The sequence below is a fragment of the Sciurus vulgaris genome, assembly GCF_902686455.1.
Source record: "Sciurus vulgaris genome assembly, chromosome: 16".
Lineage (NCBI taxonomy): Eukaryota > Metazoa > Chordata > Mammalia > Rodentia > Sciuridae > Sciurus > Sciurus vulgaris.
The window spans coordinates 72,285,564-72,302,136 of record NC_136477.1 but is presented as its reverse complement, the minus strand read 5'-3'; the positions used below and the strand labels follow the sequence as shown (position 1 = coordinate 72,302,136).

Here is a 16,573-nt window from a genome sequence, read left to right as displayed (position 1 = left end):
CCCCCAGTTTCAGTAACCAAGCCATAAAGGAAAGTGTTACACAGATTAACTGCCACACACAGGGGAGAAGAATCAGGATATTTTCTTGCAGAAACAAAACTGTTCATTCTCCAAAGAATTGTGAAAATACAGAGTCCATACAACATGCCAGCCACAGCATTCAGGAGACAATCCAGATGTTTTCAACATACAGAGAACAAGAATCTTATGGAAGAAACAGAGACCAACCTGAACACAACACACACTCTGGAGTTATCAGATACTGACTCTAAAACCTTGTATAACAACACTCCACATCAGAAAGGAAAACACTCATGAAATTAATGCAAAGTTGGAGAAACCCTCTGAATTCTGCCTGTGCGAGGACCCTTCATAAGTGTGAAAACAAAGACATTCTCAGGAGAATGGAGGAGAATTTCCAGGATATATTCCTTGAAGGTATGGCCAGGACATTCTTCAGGCAGAAGCAGGAGACCAGAAGGAAAGGTGAACCCCAGAAGTGTACCTTTCACTAGGGTGAGAGCACCTGGCTCCCCCAGGTCATGCAACCTGTGTGACCATTATTCTGCATACAGGACCCCTGTAAAACTGAAAAGCATACATGCCATTTCTGGTCCCCTTGAAGTAAATGCTGCATTCTTAGTGTTCTTTTCTTTTCATAAAAGTAATAGGTGAATGGTTGGAACATATGAAAAATCCATGTATATTTTCATATATCTGGAAGGTACATATAAATGAGGTTTACCTCTAGAGCCTGAATATAATACACCTGTGTCAATTTTGTTGAAATATTCACAAGTTTGAAAATCTGGAACTTAATGTATTAAAAGTTGTAGAAAAGGAAAATTTAAAAGTTGTGTAGTGAGGCTTCCTCTGATTTCCTTTCTCCTTAACTCCCTTACCTTCTCTTGCCAGGTGAGGTCCCTGTGACACATTGCCCATGTATCCCATGTATATTTGTGCCAGTTTGTTTTTTCAGTGCTGGGGATTGAACCTAAGGGTAGTCTCCCACCAAGGCACACCCTAACCCTTCTTTTATCATTTTTAATTTGATCTTATTAGTTGTACATGATAAAATGAATTTCAGCATATTATATATATGTGGAATAGAACTTATCATTCTTGTGGTTGTACATGATGTAGAATTACATTGGTCATGTACTCATGTATGCAAATAGAAGAGCCCTTCTTTTTTAATTTTGATATAGAATCTCTAAGTTGGAGAAGCTGAACATGAGCTTGCAATACCCCTGTCTCATCCTCCTGAATCCCTGGGGTTACAGGTATGACCACCATGCCAACCTTGGGATCTTCATTTTGAGAGAGATTTCAGTGTCTTTCAATTTCTAAACCACAGTTTTCTTTCAGCATGTAAAGGTGGCACTCTATAGTCTCCTGACACCAGTCAATTCTGAGAGGCCATCAGTTTAAGTTTATTCTTCTTCTTCCTTCTGCTGAATGTCTTTTACTTCTTTAAAAAAATAATCTGTGAAGGATACAACATAAATTTACCATCAAAACCACCCACATCTGTTGATCTTCTGCCTGGAACAGTAGGAATACAGAGGCCTACGGAGGCCAGTGAATCCTTGGGATGGACATGGAGCGTCCAACCATCAGGATCATGTTGACAGATGATGGAGCTGGCCTGCACACCTGCCTGTTTTCCTTCTAACAAGCTGCTGACTTCTTCTCCATATGAGCTCCTGAGGTCTAAGGAGCCTCCACAGGGAAGATGTCCCATGGGTGGGCCTGAGCCTCATGGCACTTTAGTAACAACTGTCCACTTGTTATGCATCTGAGATCTCCTCAAATGCATCAGGACCCTGAGGACTTCAGAAGCTGAGAGTTGCTGCTGTGAATATTGACTCTCTTTCTCCCAGATATAATCCTATAAGGAATCCTATCATAAAGGATGAAAAATAAGACCTTGGTCTTCAAACCTCACCCTCCAGTTCCTCAGAACACCAACACAGAACAGAATCCCTTGTGAAGCATAAGATGTCATGGTGGGGAGCCAGGTGGACCTTAGCAATAGAGACTTAGTGGTACTGCCCAGGAGAGGGCACTTGAGAGGAACCTGACACAGACCTGCCTCTTGGTTCCTCTTTACCTCTTGACTGACTTTAAAAAATAATGATTAACACATTTTCTATCCTGAATACTGTTCCAAAATGGGAATCTTGCTATAGATGTTTCCATTTTACATAAAGCTATTTTCTTCTCTGAATGCCTCTTGAGAGGCTGTAACACATGATAAAAAATAAATCTGTGGCTTGGATCACATGTCTGCTCCTAGCTTACAGAACCCTAGTCCATGAACTGGCTCCTGTGAACAGCTTGGAGTGGTGGTAGGTTTTGCTGTCTGCTGTCTGACCCCACAGGATGCTGTCAACTTCTCCAGATGCACTTTCCAATGAGTTTCTCCCTGGGGCCTTGGAATGAGAGCAAGCAGACAGTGTGAGGTTCTAGTATGTGCCTACTGGAGTGCACAAAAGACTGACCCCACTGAGCAAGCAGTCATGTTGGGGTATAAGGCAATCTGTTTTATGGTATAGGGCAACCTGCAGGTGTGCAGGGAAGTCTGACTCACATAGAGCATGCAGGCAGTGTGCGGAGCAGGGTGAATCCTGCTAAGTTGCAGGGAAGACTGACCAACAGTGAAAGCAGGCAGTGAGCAGGTTTGGGCAAGAAAGCCAGAGTGCAAAGAAGATGGACACCGCTGAGCAAGCAGGTAGTGTGAGAGACATGCAGATACCTGCAGGTGTGCAGGAAAGACTGACCCAGCTGAAAAAAACCACATGAGGTGGTGGGGACTGAGGCAAATACTGGATGAGTGTACAACTTACAGATGCACTGGAGTCCAGTTCAGGAGAAATGTCTCACATGTTTTTTTTATTTTTTAATATTTGTGAGTCATAGATGAATACAATACCTTTATTTTATTCATTTATTTTATGTGGTGCTAATGATTAAACTCACTGCCTGTCACGTGCTAGGTAAGCCCCAACCCTAGGTTATGTTCATCAGGTATTTAATCAGGCTTTGAGTTGTATCCTAGGTTTAGTGAAAGTCACATCTAGAAAATGCAGGTCCCAGGTAGACTTCAAAGATGTCAAGACTCGGCTAGCTTCTTCCATCCCAGCAGTGCATGGGGCTTCCACAACCTTAGCTTCCTTCCTAGGCTCAGCCCTGCCCTTCTTTTCTTCCTATTTCAGAAGTGACAACTTCTTTCAGGACTCAAGTGTTCTGTTCCTTTGGAGGAGCAAGATGGACACACAGAAGGTTACAAAGAGTGGTGGACCCCATGTCCACAAGATTCTGGGTTGAGCACAAGATCTCAGTATCCTGTCCCAGCCACACTGGCACAGCCTAGTGTTCAGAGGTCACAGCTACAGCTTCCCACAGCACATGACCTCTAGAAGCCAAACCACAGGCAGCCCCACATGCTCAAAGACAAACAGTGAGGATTCATACATCTTCATGCCCCACATAAAAACACCACTCTCAGCCTTCCAGATCCCTGAGACATCCATGATTGGTGAAATCCACAGCACTGGGGCAGCAGCAGCTCCAGGGAACAAAGTCATGACCACTCCGTGCCATCCCCACAAGCCAAGCCAGGCAGAAGCACCTCAACAGAGCTGCACTTCCCAGGACCCTGTGGTCAGGAAGAAGGATAGATCAGCCTCTTTTGCTGCCATGATGCCCTGCCACAGAGACTTCCAAGCAGTGGATAGCAGCCACCATCACCAAGATCAGGGTCAAGTCCAGCTCAGGCCAGGGGAGAGGGAGATAAAACACAGTCCTTAGAGTTTGCTGGCCCTCATCACCCAGGCCCACCCAAGCCAGATATTAAGCCACCTTTGTCACTGACCTTTGGGATGCAGGGCTCTTCTGCCACCCCAGATGTTTCTTGGAGAAGTCCCTGCTCACTGAGAGAGATGGACCCTCCTGGTTAACAACAGTACAGTGTGTCAGAGGCTTCATTTTTGCCTAAACCATAGCATTTTGTTCACTTACATATCAAACCAAATACTTAAAAGAAAATCTGCCTCAGTCCAAATTGCAGACAAACCTAGAGGTATGAACAGACTACTGGAAAAAAAAAAAAAAAACATGAAATTAAGGCTATTTTCTAAGGCACATTGGCATCTCTACTGTTGAAGCCTGAAATGCCATTTAAGGTCCTTCATTCCACTGTCACTGTTTTTCCCTGAGTGTATTCCAGCTCTGTGGCCCCTCATCTGGTTGATGCAGGAAAAGTGTCAGTCCTTCCCATTGGCACTACACCCCAGAATCTTCACAACCTTCTTTCATCCATTCTCCTGCTTAGGAAGTTGGGCAGGACAGAGCTGCATCTCCCTTTCATGTGATGTCTTAGATTAGAAGACAGAAACAGCATCCTCTGAGGCAGAGATGACTCAGCTGCAGGGTCCTGGCATCTGGTTTGGAGCACTATGCTCATCTTCCCTGAAGCAGTTTCTTGAGAACATGCTCCTGTCTTCCAGAACTCACTTTCAATTAGAAATATAAAACCCACATATATAAACCAGTGTCCACATTTTTATTGTGGCTTGTGGGGGCTGCTCAGGCATCAAGTTGGCATTGCCCACTGTGCTGGTCAGGCTGGGTGACCAGGAAGGTAGGGAGAAAGGGAGGTAAATGAGAGAAGTCTGAAGTCAAGGGGACTCTGTAGACATCATATGGGAAAATCCCTGTGCCTAGGAGGGAATTTCAAGCTCTCTTTGAGCTGGGAAGTATTTGTCAGAATTAAACCCTGTGCTGGAGAACCAGAGCATGTTTTCTGGAGGACTCATAAGACCCAGAGTGATTGTGGAGGGCATGGGAAATGTCCATGCAGTATCAGCTTATGCCATGTGGGACTGACATCCTTAGCCACAGCTTTCTTCCCTGAAGCCTGCAAGTACCCCCCACCAAGGGAAACACTGAATGCAGAAACATCTGCTGCATCCAGGAGCCTGGGAGCCAGCTTTCACTAGGTAGGTGGATTTTGACTGTCTCTAGACCCTTTGGACTAGTTTAGGGCACCACCCCATGAGCTATCAGTGAATCTTCAGTGATGGCAACTCCCTAGAAGGATCCTTCCTTGTCTCTTACCTCAATTCAGGACCCCAGGTCAATGCAGGATCTCTAGTCTGGAAGAAATGAATGTGCTGAGGTGGAATGGTGCACAAGCTCCATGACTCACCTGATTATCAGATCTGGGAAGCCTGGGTGGTGGTGTTCCCTGCAGCAGCCTCACCCACAGAGTCTCACCAAGAAGAATAGTGTAGCATGGGCTGAGTCAGGTGCTAGCAGATGGGGGGTCAGCACAAGTGCCCAGGCTATGTGTCAGCTGTCTGACTGGTGAACTGAGGACTGTGAAATGCAGCTTAGAAAACTCTCAGCTGTGTGCCTGGTTGTGGAGCCAGGGATGAGCAGGCAGGTAAGGTATTTGCTGCCACTGCAAATTCTGACCTGAACTGAAAGCTTCTGGACATGCATCATGGACCCAGGCCCACATTCCAGGTTTGGAACTGCCCACATGATACTTCTCCCAATCAGGTCTGAAATACTGACCTGGCAGTGATGCTGGAGGCACATCCAACCCATGCAGCCTGTAGTCAGGACTGTCCTTACCCATTACAACAATGGGTGGGGATGACCCAGCCACCATGAGCATTTTATGCTAGATTTACCCCTGAGATAGTGGATTCTCTTCCACTGCCTTCCTGCCTGGTCTCTGCCAGCTCCATAGTCACAGTCTGGCCCACACAGTGGTGCCTGACTTGACTTGAATACAGATATATACACACTTCTTATTTCATCTGATCATTGATGGCTCTTTCCTTCATTGTCCTCTTTTTAGCCAGAAGAAACAGATGCTGGCCATCTAAATGAGGCTTGTCCTGATGATAAATACAGGCCCATGAGTACACTTCCTTCCATCCTGCTGGCTATGGAAAGAGCAGGTGGGAATGCCCAGAATATCCATAACCCCAGGAACTCAGGGAGCCCTCCTACCTGCTCACCTGCAGCCCTTTCTTTACACAAAGACCTTGTCAGAGGAAGTGAGATCGAGCCTCCTGCTGTGGACTACAGCCTCAAGCCTGGTCACAAATGTAAGGTCTCTCTTTACCTGTCCTTTCTGTGGACAATATCCAGGCTCTGTTTGCTTTATTAGGTATCAGATAGATCCTGGGCTCTGAGTAAAGATATTGGGTATGTCTTTTTTCTTATTTGGGAAATGGGGAACTGCCTGTCCCTAGATGTTGGAAGGAGAGCACCAGGGCAGAAACTGGGGCACTTGAGGTGTTTACTGCTGTCATATCTGGCCCTGTGTGGGCCAAGAGGAAGAACTCTGAGGCCCAGATCTGCACTGCTTCGTTCTGTACACCAAGACCCATGTCAGGGCTCCAGGTGAGGAACAGTGATAGAAAGAGCATTGGGTCTGACTAACAGAGACTAAATCCCAGTGTGTGAAACTCAAGCTGCAGGGCCTGTGTAGCCACATCCCTCCACAGTGTCCTATCAGACTGCCCAGGAGTAGTGGGGAGTGTTACCAGTGATGAGCTCCACTTCAGAGGCAGCCTCCTGATTTCCTTCATAATATCTTAAGCCTGGAAAGAAAAATCTGTGGACAGAACATGTGTCCCATTTTGGATCCAGGACATATGGTTACAATTAAAGTAGGTAAAACATATTTGGAAACATGAAGAACAGTGTGAGACTTTGCCTCAGTTTCCCCATGTGAAGCTGAGGAGGCCATGAATTTCCTCCATGATCATGCTGTGTGTCTGCACTTGTGTGCTGTCACTGAGTTCCTTCTGTTCCAGCAAATTCAGTCCTCCTGGATCCATGTGGCAGCGTCATTGGCCAGCTATCCTCCCAGTTGCCCAGGGCCATGTGAGCATCCATGTTTGGAGGGTTGGGATAAGAGAGAGATGACTGGACTCTTTCTGATCTGGGGGTCAGGAGGGTTGGACAGGAACCACTGCTGCTATTGGCTCATAGGCCTCCTGAGGCTGGGTACCATGGTTGGTGAAGGGGGACAGTTCCCTCCTTGATTAGATCTTACTCTGGGGATGGCATAAAGCTGAGGCCAGCTGGAGGTCAGAGCATGCACCTATGATTCCTCATCCTTTCACAGCAGCTGCACTGAGGTCTCCAGCTCCTCTCAGAACCTGTGCCTCACCACACAGAGCACCACCAGCCTGCACCCAGGACACAGTGAGGGAATGCTCATCTTTGTCGTGAGCTCCCTAAGGCCCACTCCTTGCTCCCAGTGGTTCTGTTTCCTTGCCTTTACCCAGACTTCCTTCCTCCCTTGGGATAGACTCTGGCTGAAATTTTGTCCTGAGCACAGGGCCTCATCATTAGCTGCAGGGAAGGCATGCTTCCCAGAGAAGTCTCAAAGACTCCTGACTGTGGTGCAGGTGGCAGAACCACTGCCTTCACAGGGTGGTTTTGGAAGAAGAGAGGCACAAGGTGCAGTCCACAGTATGTGGTGAACACAGGCAGGGCATGTCCTGAAATCCTGGCTTACAGGGCAGAGCTACCCAGCACCTGGTCACAGAATATGGGCTCCACCTGTATCATTCCATGGAACTGCAGGAGAATATTAGGGGGTCATTAGAGGAGTCCAGGCTGCTCCAGTGTGACCACAACTCCAGCCACAGGTAGGACTATCTACAGACCTGATTTAGAACGGCCACACAAACCTTAGAGACAATGCCCACAGACAACCTGCTGCCTTTCTGTCTTTAAGGCAGCAGGCAAGAAGCAGATGTGAGACCTCAGTTACATACCTGTGTCACCATGGGTAGGTCACTACACCTCTCTGAACCAAACTATCCATGTTTTAAACTGTAGACACTGCTCCTGCAGAGCCACACTGGGAGCCTTGTGGATGGGCAGTGCTTGTACCACTGTGTTCGCTGACTGCATTTTTTCTTGTGATAGCAGAGCCCAGGGACAGCAGCCTAACATTAAACCCTCCTTTCTGTGGTACCAGCAACCCAGTCCCTGAGAAGAGCCACGTTAGTGTTGGTTGTGTAGCCCTTTATTTTCACCTAAGCTCCCAGAGTACCCTCCACAAAGTGCCTGGGGGAAAATGGCTTCAGGGAAATCAGCTTTCTGCCTCATTCCCTGCAACTCAGCCATGGAAACTTGAACTTACTTTAGCTGGTAAACACCTCAGGGCACAGGGTGACTCTCTCTGCATAGCCTGACATGACTGCAGAAGCCCAACTAGCTCAGGGTTATGGAGTCAGGAACAGTTGGAGCCCAAGGCTTCTGCATCTTGGTCTGAGAAGCACTCACTGTGGGGCAGGTTTTCAGATACAAGGGCCTAGAGAAGAGTCCAGCCAGTCTCAACTGGAGGATGGAGCTGTGTCTTGCAGAGTTAAGGGCTCTTCATGGGACCCACATAAAACTGTGGCCCACACTCCTTGTCTCCTCCCTGAGGATGAGTAGTGGAGAGACAGGCTTGGGCTCATTTCCACATCTGGGGAGTACAAACAGTTCCTACACCCTGAACTTCCTCCTGGTGGATGATAGGGGTATACATGGAGGTAAGGTTCATACAAACACCCAGGAAATAGCCTGGGTTGCCATAGCAGGAACCTCAGGTGACACAAAGGGCCTGTCCCCTCCAAGATGGGGACAGTGTGCTGGAGGTCAGGCTGAATCCCATGCTCAGGAGAACTCCTGAGGGAGTTAGGCCACCTCCTGTCCCTTTCAGCTGGGACTGCCTTGTTTCTACCCTCCTTAACTGGCTAGTAACTCAGCCACTTTCTCCTCAGACATCCAGGTAATCTGTTGCCTCTGAAGAGGACAACTATGTTGAGGTGGACTGAGAGAAGACCCAGGCCTTGAAGTGCACCATGTAGGAGTGGGCAGCCATGGGACAGTACCCAGCCTCTGCCAAGGGCAGCGAGCCATGACTCAGTCCCAGAGTTACTACTCTCATCTGCCCCTTTGCCTTCCACCCGCCTCCTGCCCACTCAGCATCAACTTCAGGGTCTTGAGCCCTTGACTGTGAGGTGAGGGTTGATTCAAGTGCTTCCTTTGCCACCCAGGACCCCTGTGACACAGTTCTTCCTTGACCTCTCAAGACAGCTGTGATTTCTATCAGCAAAACCAAACCTCTACCATAATAAGGACAGGTGTTTACCAAAGTGCACCCTCAACCACCATCCTCCTGACCTGAATATTGAGAAAGAACAAGTCTCAGTCTTTTCTGTCAAACCAGAAAAATCTCCATGGTAACCCCTCACTTTCTGACTTCCCTTTTCCTACAATAGATGCCTTTCTACATCTGTACTTCTCAACCTTCCCTTCCTCAGTATGTGTTCATGACCAAAAATGTGTGGTCACTCTGACCAGTGGGCAGCAGACAAGTACTACTTGTATCAGGAATAAAGAGACCAGCAGATGACCTTCTCAGTATGTGTGCTTTCAGTTTTGATTGCCATGTACCCTTCTGCATGCAAAAGAAAAGTTCTTACCCTGCTGACTTAGCTGATTAGTCTGAGTGTTTTTTTTTTTTTTTTTTTTCTACCTTCTTTGGTGACCAGGACCTACATGTCAGATATTTCCAACATGATTCCAGACTCTGGGCCAGGCTATACACCCAATTTCTCTGTCTCTCTTTTCTCAGCCTTCAGTACGAATAGGATAATTTTTTTCCTCTGGCTTTTAAACAAGGACCTTCAGACCACATCAGCATGAAATTTTCATTCCAGTTGTTAGTGAGGACATGCAGGGCTGCCCATGGATGGAACAGTTTACAATGGAGCTGGAGGGAAAAGGACAGTATCCCAGAAGGGCAGGAGCAGCTGACACTCACAGTTTCTTTAAATCCAAAGCCATGGCAACTGCAGTAGCATCACAAGGCAGCAGGAGGACAGTCAGGAGGCAAGAACAGCCATGGCACATAGCTCAGAGCAAAGCTCCATAGGTTGGTCCAGACATTTGAAATTGCCTATCTTCTACCCCTGGGGGGGCTGTTTTTATCCCAGTCCTTTGGGGCCTCAACCCATCTGTAGCATCAAATTGCCAGTATTGTGGGATGTGGGAGGGAGTATGTGGATGGAGCTGATGCAGTGCTGGGGACCAGGAGCAGCAGAGCATGTTGGGCAGGCAGTGCAGCAAAGACCTCCTGCTGGGCTGTGAGACAGGTGAGGTCACACAGCAGATGTAGGAACACTGCCACAGGGATGGTGGAAGCTGAGCATGGTGCAGGGTGGAGCAGAGGGAAGGAGTGACAAGTACAGGGAGCCATGTGTGTGTGGCAGTGGGGCCAGAGATCAGGCACAGCTGTGGTCAGGAATTGGGTTCACCCCAGGGTGTGGACCAGTGCTTTTCATCTCATCTCACCTCCATTGAGCCCATCATTCCAGGTGTCACACTGGACTTGGTCTCCCTCTCCTTCTTGCAAGGTCATTCAGCTTCAGGCCTCATCTGAGGCTCTTCCTCTCAACTTATGAGGAAATCTCCTGTTTTCTCACTGATTTTTTGACCAGCATGCTGCAGATGTGTCCAGATACTGATGCTCTCTATCCCCCACTGATGCTCCTGGTCCCAAAGTGCCACAAATATCCACCTGTTCTCAGCATATCAGGAAGGGAAGGAAACTAGTCTCAGCTTCTGAATGGAATCAAGTGGGTTGTGTTTTTCTGGTGACTTATCACATTGGCCAGGAGCATGGAGAGAATGGTAGACCATTACAAACGCTACCCAGAAAGTTCTGCTGACCTTATCAGAGGGACTGAAAATGACATCCACACTCACTGGTTACCATTGTGGGTGAGATTGCTGATGGTGCCATATATGGCTCACAAATGCTCAAAAGATTATTATCTCAAGGAAGGGACTCAATTGAACCAATCTGACTCCATCTTAGGGAAGAGCCTCCATCTCAGTCAGGCCCCCAACCCCCAAAAGAACAAAACAGCTTACTCCCAGACCAATCATAGTGCAGGAGTAAAATCCCTACAAACTCAAAAGTTCCTTTTCTGAGATCATTCCCACCCCCTGACCCATCCCCAACAAGGACAGGTACACCCCACATACCCTTACCTAATCCCAAAATGCGAAGGAATAACCCCCCCGCCTATGACCCCCAACTGCCTGCTTATGGATTTTTCCTATAAAAAAGAAACCCTTGTAATGGTCAGGGCTGCTCCTCCTCTGCCTGCTGAGTCAGTGCATTGGATGATGGTCCAAACTCAAGTCTACTAATAAATGGACCTTTTGTGCTTGCATTGGACTCTGGCTCCCTGGTGGACTTTGGGGAACTCATCAACTTGGGAATTTCATCTGGGGACTCATCCTCAATTCCCCTCTGTTGGGACAAATGACACGTTAACTAACTCAGGCTGACTCCTTACTCCCTGGCGAGTGAGCAAGATCAAGGCCTCAAAGGCAGTTTCAATAGTTAATGAGGATAAATCAGACCACCGTCAGGGATTGGTTAACAACAGTTCCGTGAACGTGGTCAGCTCGTACTTGCCATATAGTCCTATGGGACTCTTGCCTGCGTGAACATCCCATGCCTTGCTGACCTTTAAACTGATTGGTTCCCGCCTAGCCCCCACCCTACATAAAGGCTGTGTGATTTTCTCAATAAATGAGTTCCTGCTGTGACTGGTCTCCCTGACACATCTGACTGTCCTCCGCCAGGAGGGCTGGGAGCAGGCGGTCAGTCGGCCCTACCTATTCTGGTCTGACCTTGTTGGGGAGTGTCCCCTTCCATTGTCTCTGGTCGAAAAGAGCAAGGGGGCTTAAGACCTTGACACCCCTTGACCCCATGGACCCTGGCCCAGAAGATTCTCAAGCAGTTTGTAAATGTTTTAAGTGTTTTCCTTTATTTTCATTTCCTGGGCACCCATCTGTGATCTGTAATCTGTGCGACAGTAAATGGTTAGAGTGTACGTGCTGGACAACCATGGTCACAAGAGACTGGAAGACGTTCCAGTCCCCAAAGGTGAGGATGGAGAGCCTCACATTTGTTTGAGTAAGGACAGAGGGCCTCACATCTATTTGAGTGGAGACAGACAGCCTCACATCTGTTTAATTGAGGATGATGAGCCTCAACTTTGGTCTTTTCTGTAATACTGCTGGTTGTTCCCCCATGGCCGCCCCAAGCTGTCATTTTGGATTTTGTTCATTTTTACATCTAAGAGAGGCAAATTTGCTGCCTGTGTTCTAAGTGTCATCTGTTGTCTTTGTTATTAGTATCTGTGTGTGTGACTGTGAAGGACATTATGGGACAATCAGCCTCTTCTCCATTGGACTTAATAATACCTCATTATAAGGATGTGGAAACCAGAGCATGTAACCTTTCTTTCTTGGTTAAAAAGTCTAAACTCATTACCTTTTGCAGGACACAATGGCCAACTCTTGATGTTGGGTGGCCTCCAGAAAGCACCTTCCACCTGATTATCATCAAGGACACTGAAGACATCATTGTCAAGCCTTGCACAGGTCACCCAAACCAAGTGCCTTACATTGTAATTTGGCGGAACCTCATTGAAAACCCTCCTCCCTGGCTTAAACCTTTCTTACCTCAACAGGTTAGGGTCCTGGTGGTCACCAAGACAGACCCCTCTGCCAGAACCCCTTCTGCTACTAAGCCTGAAGTTTTCCAAGGATTCACTCTAGAGGAAGACATCTTTGCCCTTCCCCCTTATGCTCCTAGACACTTACTGCTGCCAGCAGCCTCTTTGGCCCCCCTAAAACCCTCTCCTACAGTTCTACCAAAAAATACCAGAGGGAGGCCAGCCCTCAGGACCAGAAGTCATAGGGGAGAAACTCCCAAGACTGGGTCAGGGTCAACAATCCTCCCTCTCTGGGCAGTAGGACCACCCAAACAAAATGGTAACCAACCATAGCACTATTGGCCCTTTGCCACTAGTGATCTTTATAATTGGAAGGCTCGAAATGTGCCATTTTCTGAAGACCCCAAACAGTTGATTAACCTTTTTGAAACTGTCCTTTTCACCCACCATTTCACCTGGGATGATTGTCAGCAACTCTTACAGGTTCTCTTCACCACAGAAGAAAGGGACTGCATCCAAATGGAGGCCTGAAAGCTAGTCCGAGGACCTAATGGAGAGCCAAGTACCAATCAGACTCTCATCAATGCAGCTTTCCCCTTGACCCACCCAAACTGGGATTATAATACAGTGGAAGGTAAGGAGAACCTCCTGGTGTATTGTGGGACTCTGTTGGCGGGTCTCAAGGTGGCTGCACGTCGGCCCACAAATTTGAGTAAGGTTTATCATATAGAGCATAGACCTGAAGAAAGCACAGCTGCCTTTCTAAAAAGGTTGCAGGAAGCTTTTAGGAGATAAACTCATTTTGATCCAGATTCACTGGACAGCGCAGTGGCAGTAACCTTAGCTTTCATTAATCAGTCAGCTCCACATATTAAAAAGAAGCTGCAGAAACTGGAATGTTGGGAGAAAAGATTATAAGGAATCTAGTTGTAGTGGCAGAAAAAAAATGTTTAATGGAAGGGTCAGTGTGGAGGAAAAAATCAAAAAGGAGCGGCAGAGGAATCGACACCTCGCCAACATCCTGCTAGCTGCAACCGCAGAGCCAGAGGAACGCCAGCAGCAGCTACGACAACTGGTAGCCAAAGAAGAAGATAACAAGCAAATTAAAGGTAATAAAGTCCCCAATGTGCTTATTGTAAAGAGGAAGGTCATTGGAGCTAAAGAGTGTCCCCAGAAGGCAGGACGTAGTGGGACCAAAGTGCTCAGTACTCCAGATGTGGACTGTGACTGGGGGGATGGGGTTTGGTCCTTCTCCCCAAGCCCAGAATAACCTTAAAAGTGGAGGGGAAACCAATTGACTTTATGATTGACACTGGAGCTCAAAACTGGGTTCGGCTCTGGGATAATGGACCTATAATGAGCAAAACAACCTGGGTCCAAGGAGCCACAGGAGTCAAGCCTTATTCATGGACTACCCAAAGGACTGTGGACCTAGGAAAAGGATGAGTAGCCCATTCATTTCTAGTGATCCCAGACTGCCCACCCCTTGTTGGGATGAGATTTGCTAACAAAATTAAAGCCCAAATTTGCTTCTCAGAAGGGGGCCCAACTGCTTGATGGCAAAGGGGAACCCCTCCACATACTTGTAACTAGCAATCCTACTAAAGAGTATAGGATGCACCAAACAGGTCTGGAACTAGACCCCCAATTGGAAAATTGGCTCCAAAATTTCCCTCAGCATGGGCCAAAATATGGGGCATGTGTCTGGCTTAAAGCTGTCCCCCAGTATTTGTGGAACTCAAATCAGGGTCAAACCCAGTTAAGGTTCATCAGTATCCCATGCCCCTTGAAGCAAAAGAGGAGATCACACCCCTTATCTGGAGGTTGCTAAGTTTGGTAGTCCTCAGGCCCACACAATCAGCCCGGAACACTCCCCTACTCCCAACCAAAAAGCCACATGCCCAGGACTATTCCCCGGTACGAGATTTATGGGAAGTTAACAAAAGAGTAATGGACATACACCCTACGGTGCCAAATTCATATACCCTGCTTAGCACGCTTTCCCCTGATCATGAGTGGTACACAGTATTAGATCTAAAGGATGTTATCTTCAATCTGCTGCTAGCCCCAAAAAGCCAGGACTACTTTACCTTTGAATGGCATGACCCAGAGATAGGAGTCAGTGGACAATTGACCTGAACGAGGCTCCTGCAAGGCTTCAAAAATTCATCCACCATCTTTGATGAAGTCCTCTATGAGGACATGGGTGAGTACCATACCAATAACCCAGAAATAAACCTGTTGCAGTATGTTGATGACCTTTTAATCACAGCAGCAAGTCAAGATGCCTGTGTGGAAGGGACAGAACAACTCCTAAAACTCCTGAAAGTTTTGGGATACTGCACCTCTGCTAAGAAGGCCCAGCTCTGCAAGCCCCAGGTATCATATCTTGGATACATCATAAAGGAGGGGCAGTGCTGGTTCTCTGATGCACAAAAAGAGACTGTCTTAAAGATTCCTACTCCTACTAACACCAGACAGTGAGAGAATTTCTAGGATCAGCAAGCATTTGTAGACTATGGATCCCAGGATTCGTGGAAATTGCTAAATCCTTATATGAAGCCACCAAGGAAGGTCAGTTCCAGTGAACACTAGACTATCAAAAGGCCTTTGAGGGGCTTGAACAGAGTTTGCTATCAGCCCTTGCCCTAGGGCTCCCAGACATAACTAAACCCTTCTGTCTGTATGTGGATAAAAGCCAGGGCATTGCAAAATGGGTCCTAACTCAAACAATAGGTCCCTGGTGATGGCTGGTGGCCTATTTATCAAAAAAATTGGATCCCATTGCAGCAGACTGGCTGCCCTGTCTCTGGATCAGAGTGGCAGTAGCACTGTTGGTCAAAGATGCCAACAAACTGACACTAGGACAGAATCTAACTATAATAACCCCACATGCCCTTGAAGTTGTGCTCAAACAACCACTTGACTGATGGCTGAGCAATTCCAGAATGACTCATTATCAGGCTTTGCTATTAAAGCCTCCTAAAGTCACATTTTAAGTACCAACAGCTCTGAATCCTGCCAATCTGCTGCCTGACTTGGTTTTAGAGGCACCACTATACAACTGTACTGAGATTCTGGCACATGCCCACAGTGTACGGTCGGACCTACAGGACACCCTGTTGCCCAGCGCTGATGCAATCTGGTATACTGATGGAAGCTTCATCCAGGATGGAAACAGGTATGCTGGAGTCACCGTAAGAACAGAGACAGAGGTTATATGGGCAGAACCCCTACAATCCGGGACTTCTGCACAAAAGACAGAATTAATTGCCCTGACTAAAGCCCTAGAACTGGATCAAGGACAAAATGTCAATGTATATATGGACAGTCGCTCCACCTTCGCTACCGCTCATGTGCATGGAGCCATCTACAGGGAGCGAGGCTTATTGACTGCTGAGGGAAAAGCAATAAAAATAAAGATAAAGTCTTAGGTTTACTGAAAACTCTATGGATGCCCACCAAACTGGCTATTATCCACTGCTCTGGACATCAAAAAGGAACTGGGCCCATCCCCAGGGGCAACATCCTGGCAGACAAAACTGCCTGAAGAGTACCTCTTCAAACTGACTCAGTATTGCTGACCCAAGTACTAGTAGATCCAGAAGCACCCAGTGAGCTTGAACATCCAGATTACTCTCAAGAGGACTTAGCCTGGATCAAAACCTTTCCTATGGCTCAGAACCTCAATGGATGGTGGAGATCAGGCAATCACAAATTAATTCTACCTGAAAAGATAGGAAATAGACTTAAAAAAATACACCGCTCTTCTCACATGGGAGTGAGGAGGATGCAAGACTTAATTAGACATTCCAAAGTAAAAATTAAGGACAGTCAACAGAAAATCAATAACATCATCTCCAACTGTAAGGCATGCCAGCTTACTAATGCAGTGACAAATCTGAAAAACCCTGGAGTACAGTTCAGAGGCAAAAATCCTGGGGCCTATTGGGAAGTGGATTTCACTGAGGTAACACCTGGCAGATATGGTTATAAGTATTTACTAG

General features: G+C 47.2%; 1 protein-coding gene across 9 annotated transcripts; it reads left to right on the top strand.

The window, feature by feature from the left end:
• Positions 1–2,428: 2,428 nt before the first annotated feature.
• LOC306647067 (uncharacterized protein) lies at positions 2,429–16,120 on the top strand (the record flags this gene model as incomplete). Of its 9 annotated transcripts, none has more annotated exons than XM_079116097.1 (6): positions 2,429–5,003; positions 5,873–5,975; positions 6,060–6,125; positions 6,840–6,909; positions 12,392–12,581; positions 13,050–13,186. In XM_079116097.1, the coding sequence occupies exons 2-6, from the start codon at positions 5,933–5,935 to the stop codon at positions 13,095–13,097; spliced, it is 417 nt and encodes a 138-aa protein (XP_078972223.1). In that variant the 5' UTR covers positions 2,429–5,003; positions 5,873–5,932. The 9 variants fall into 9 exon arrangements, 8 of the variants coding, with proteins under 8 accessions (XP_078972223.1, XP_078972225.1, XP_078972228.1 ...); XM_079116099.1 differs by having other exon boundaries at positions 12,392–12,492; positions 13,050–13,177; XM_079116102.1 differs by lacking the exons at positions 12,392–12,581; positions 13,050–13,186 and adding exons at positions 7,154–7,233; positions 8,808–9,833.
• Positions 16,121–16,573: the final 453 nt, after the last annotated feature.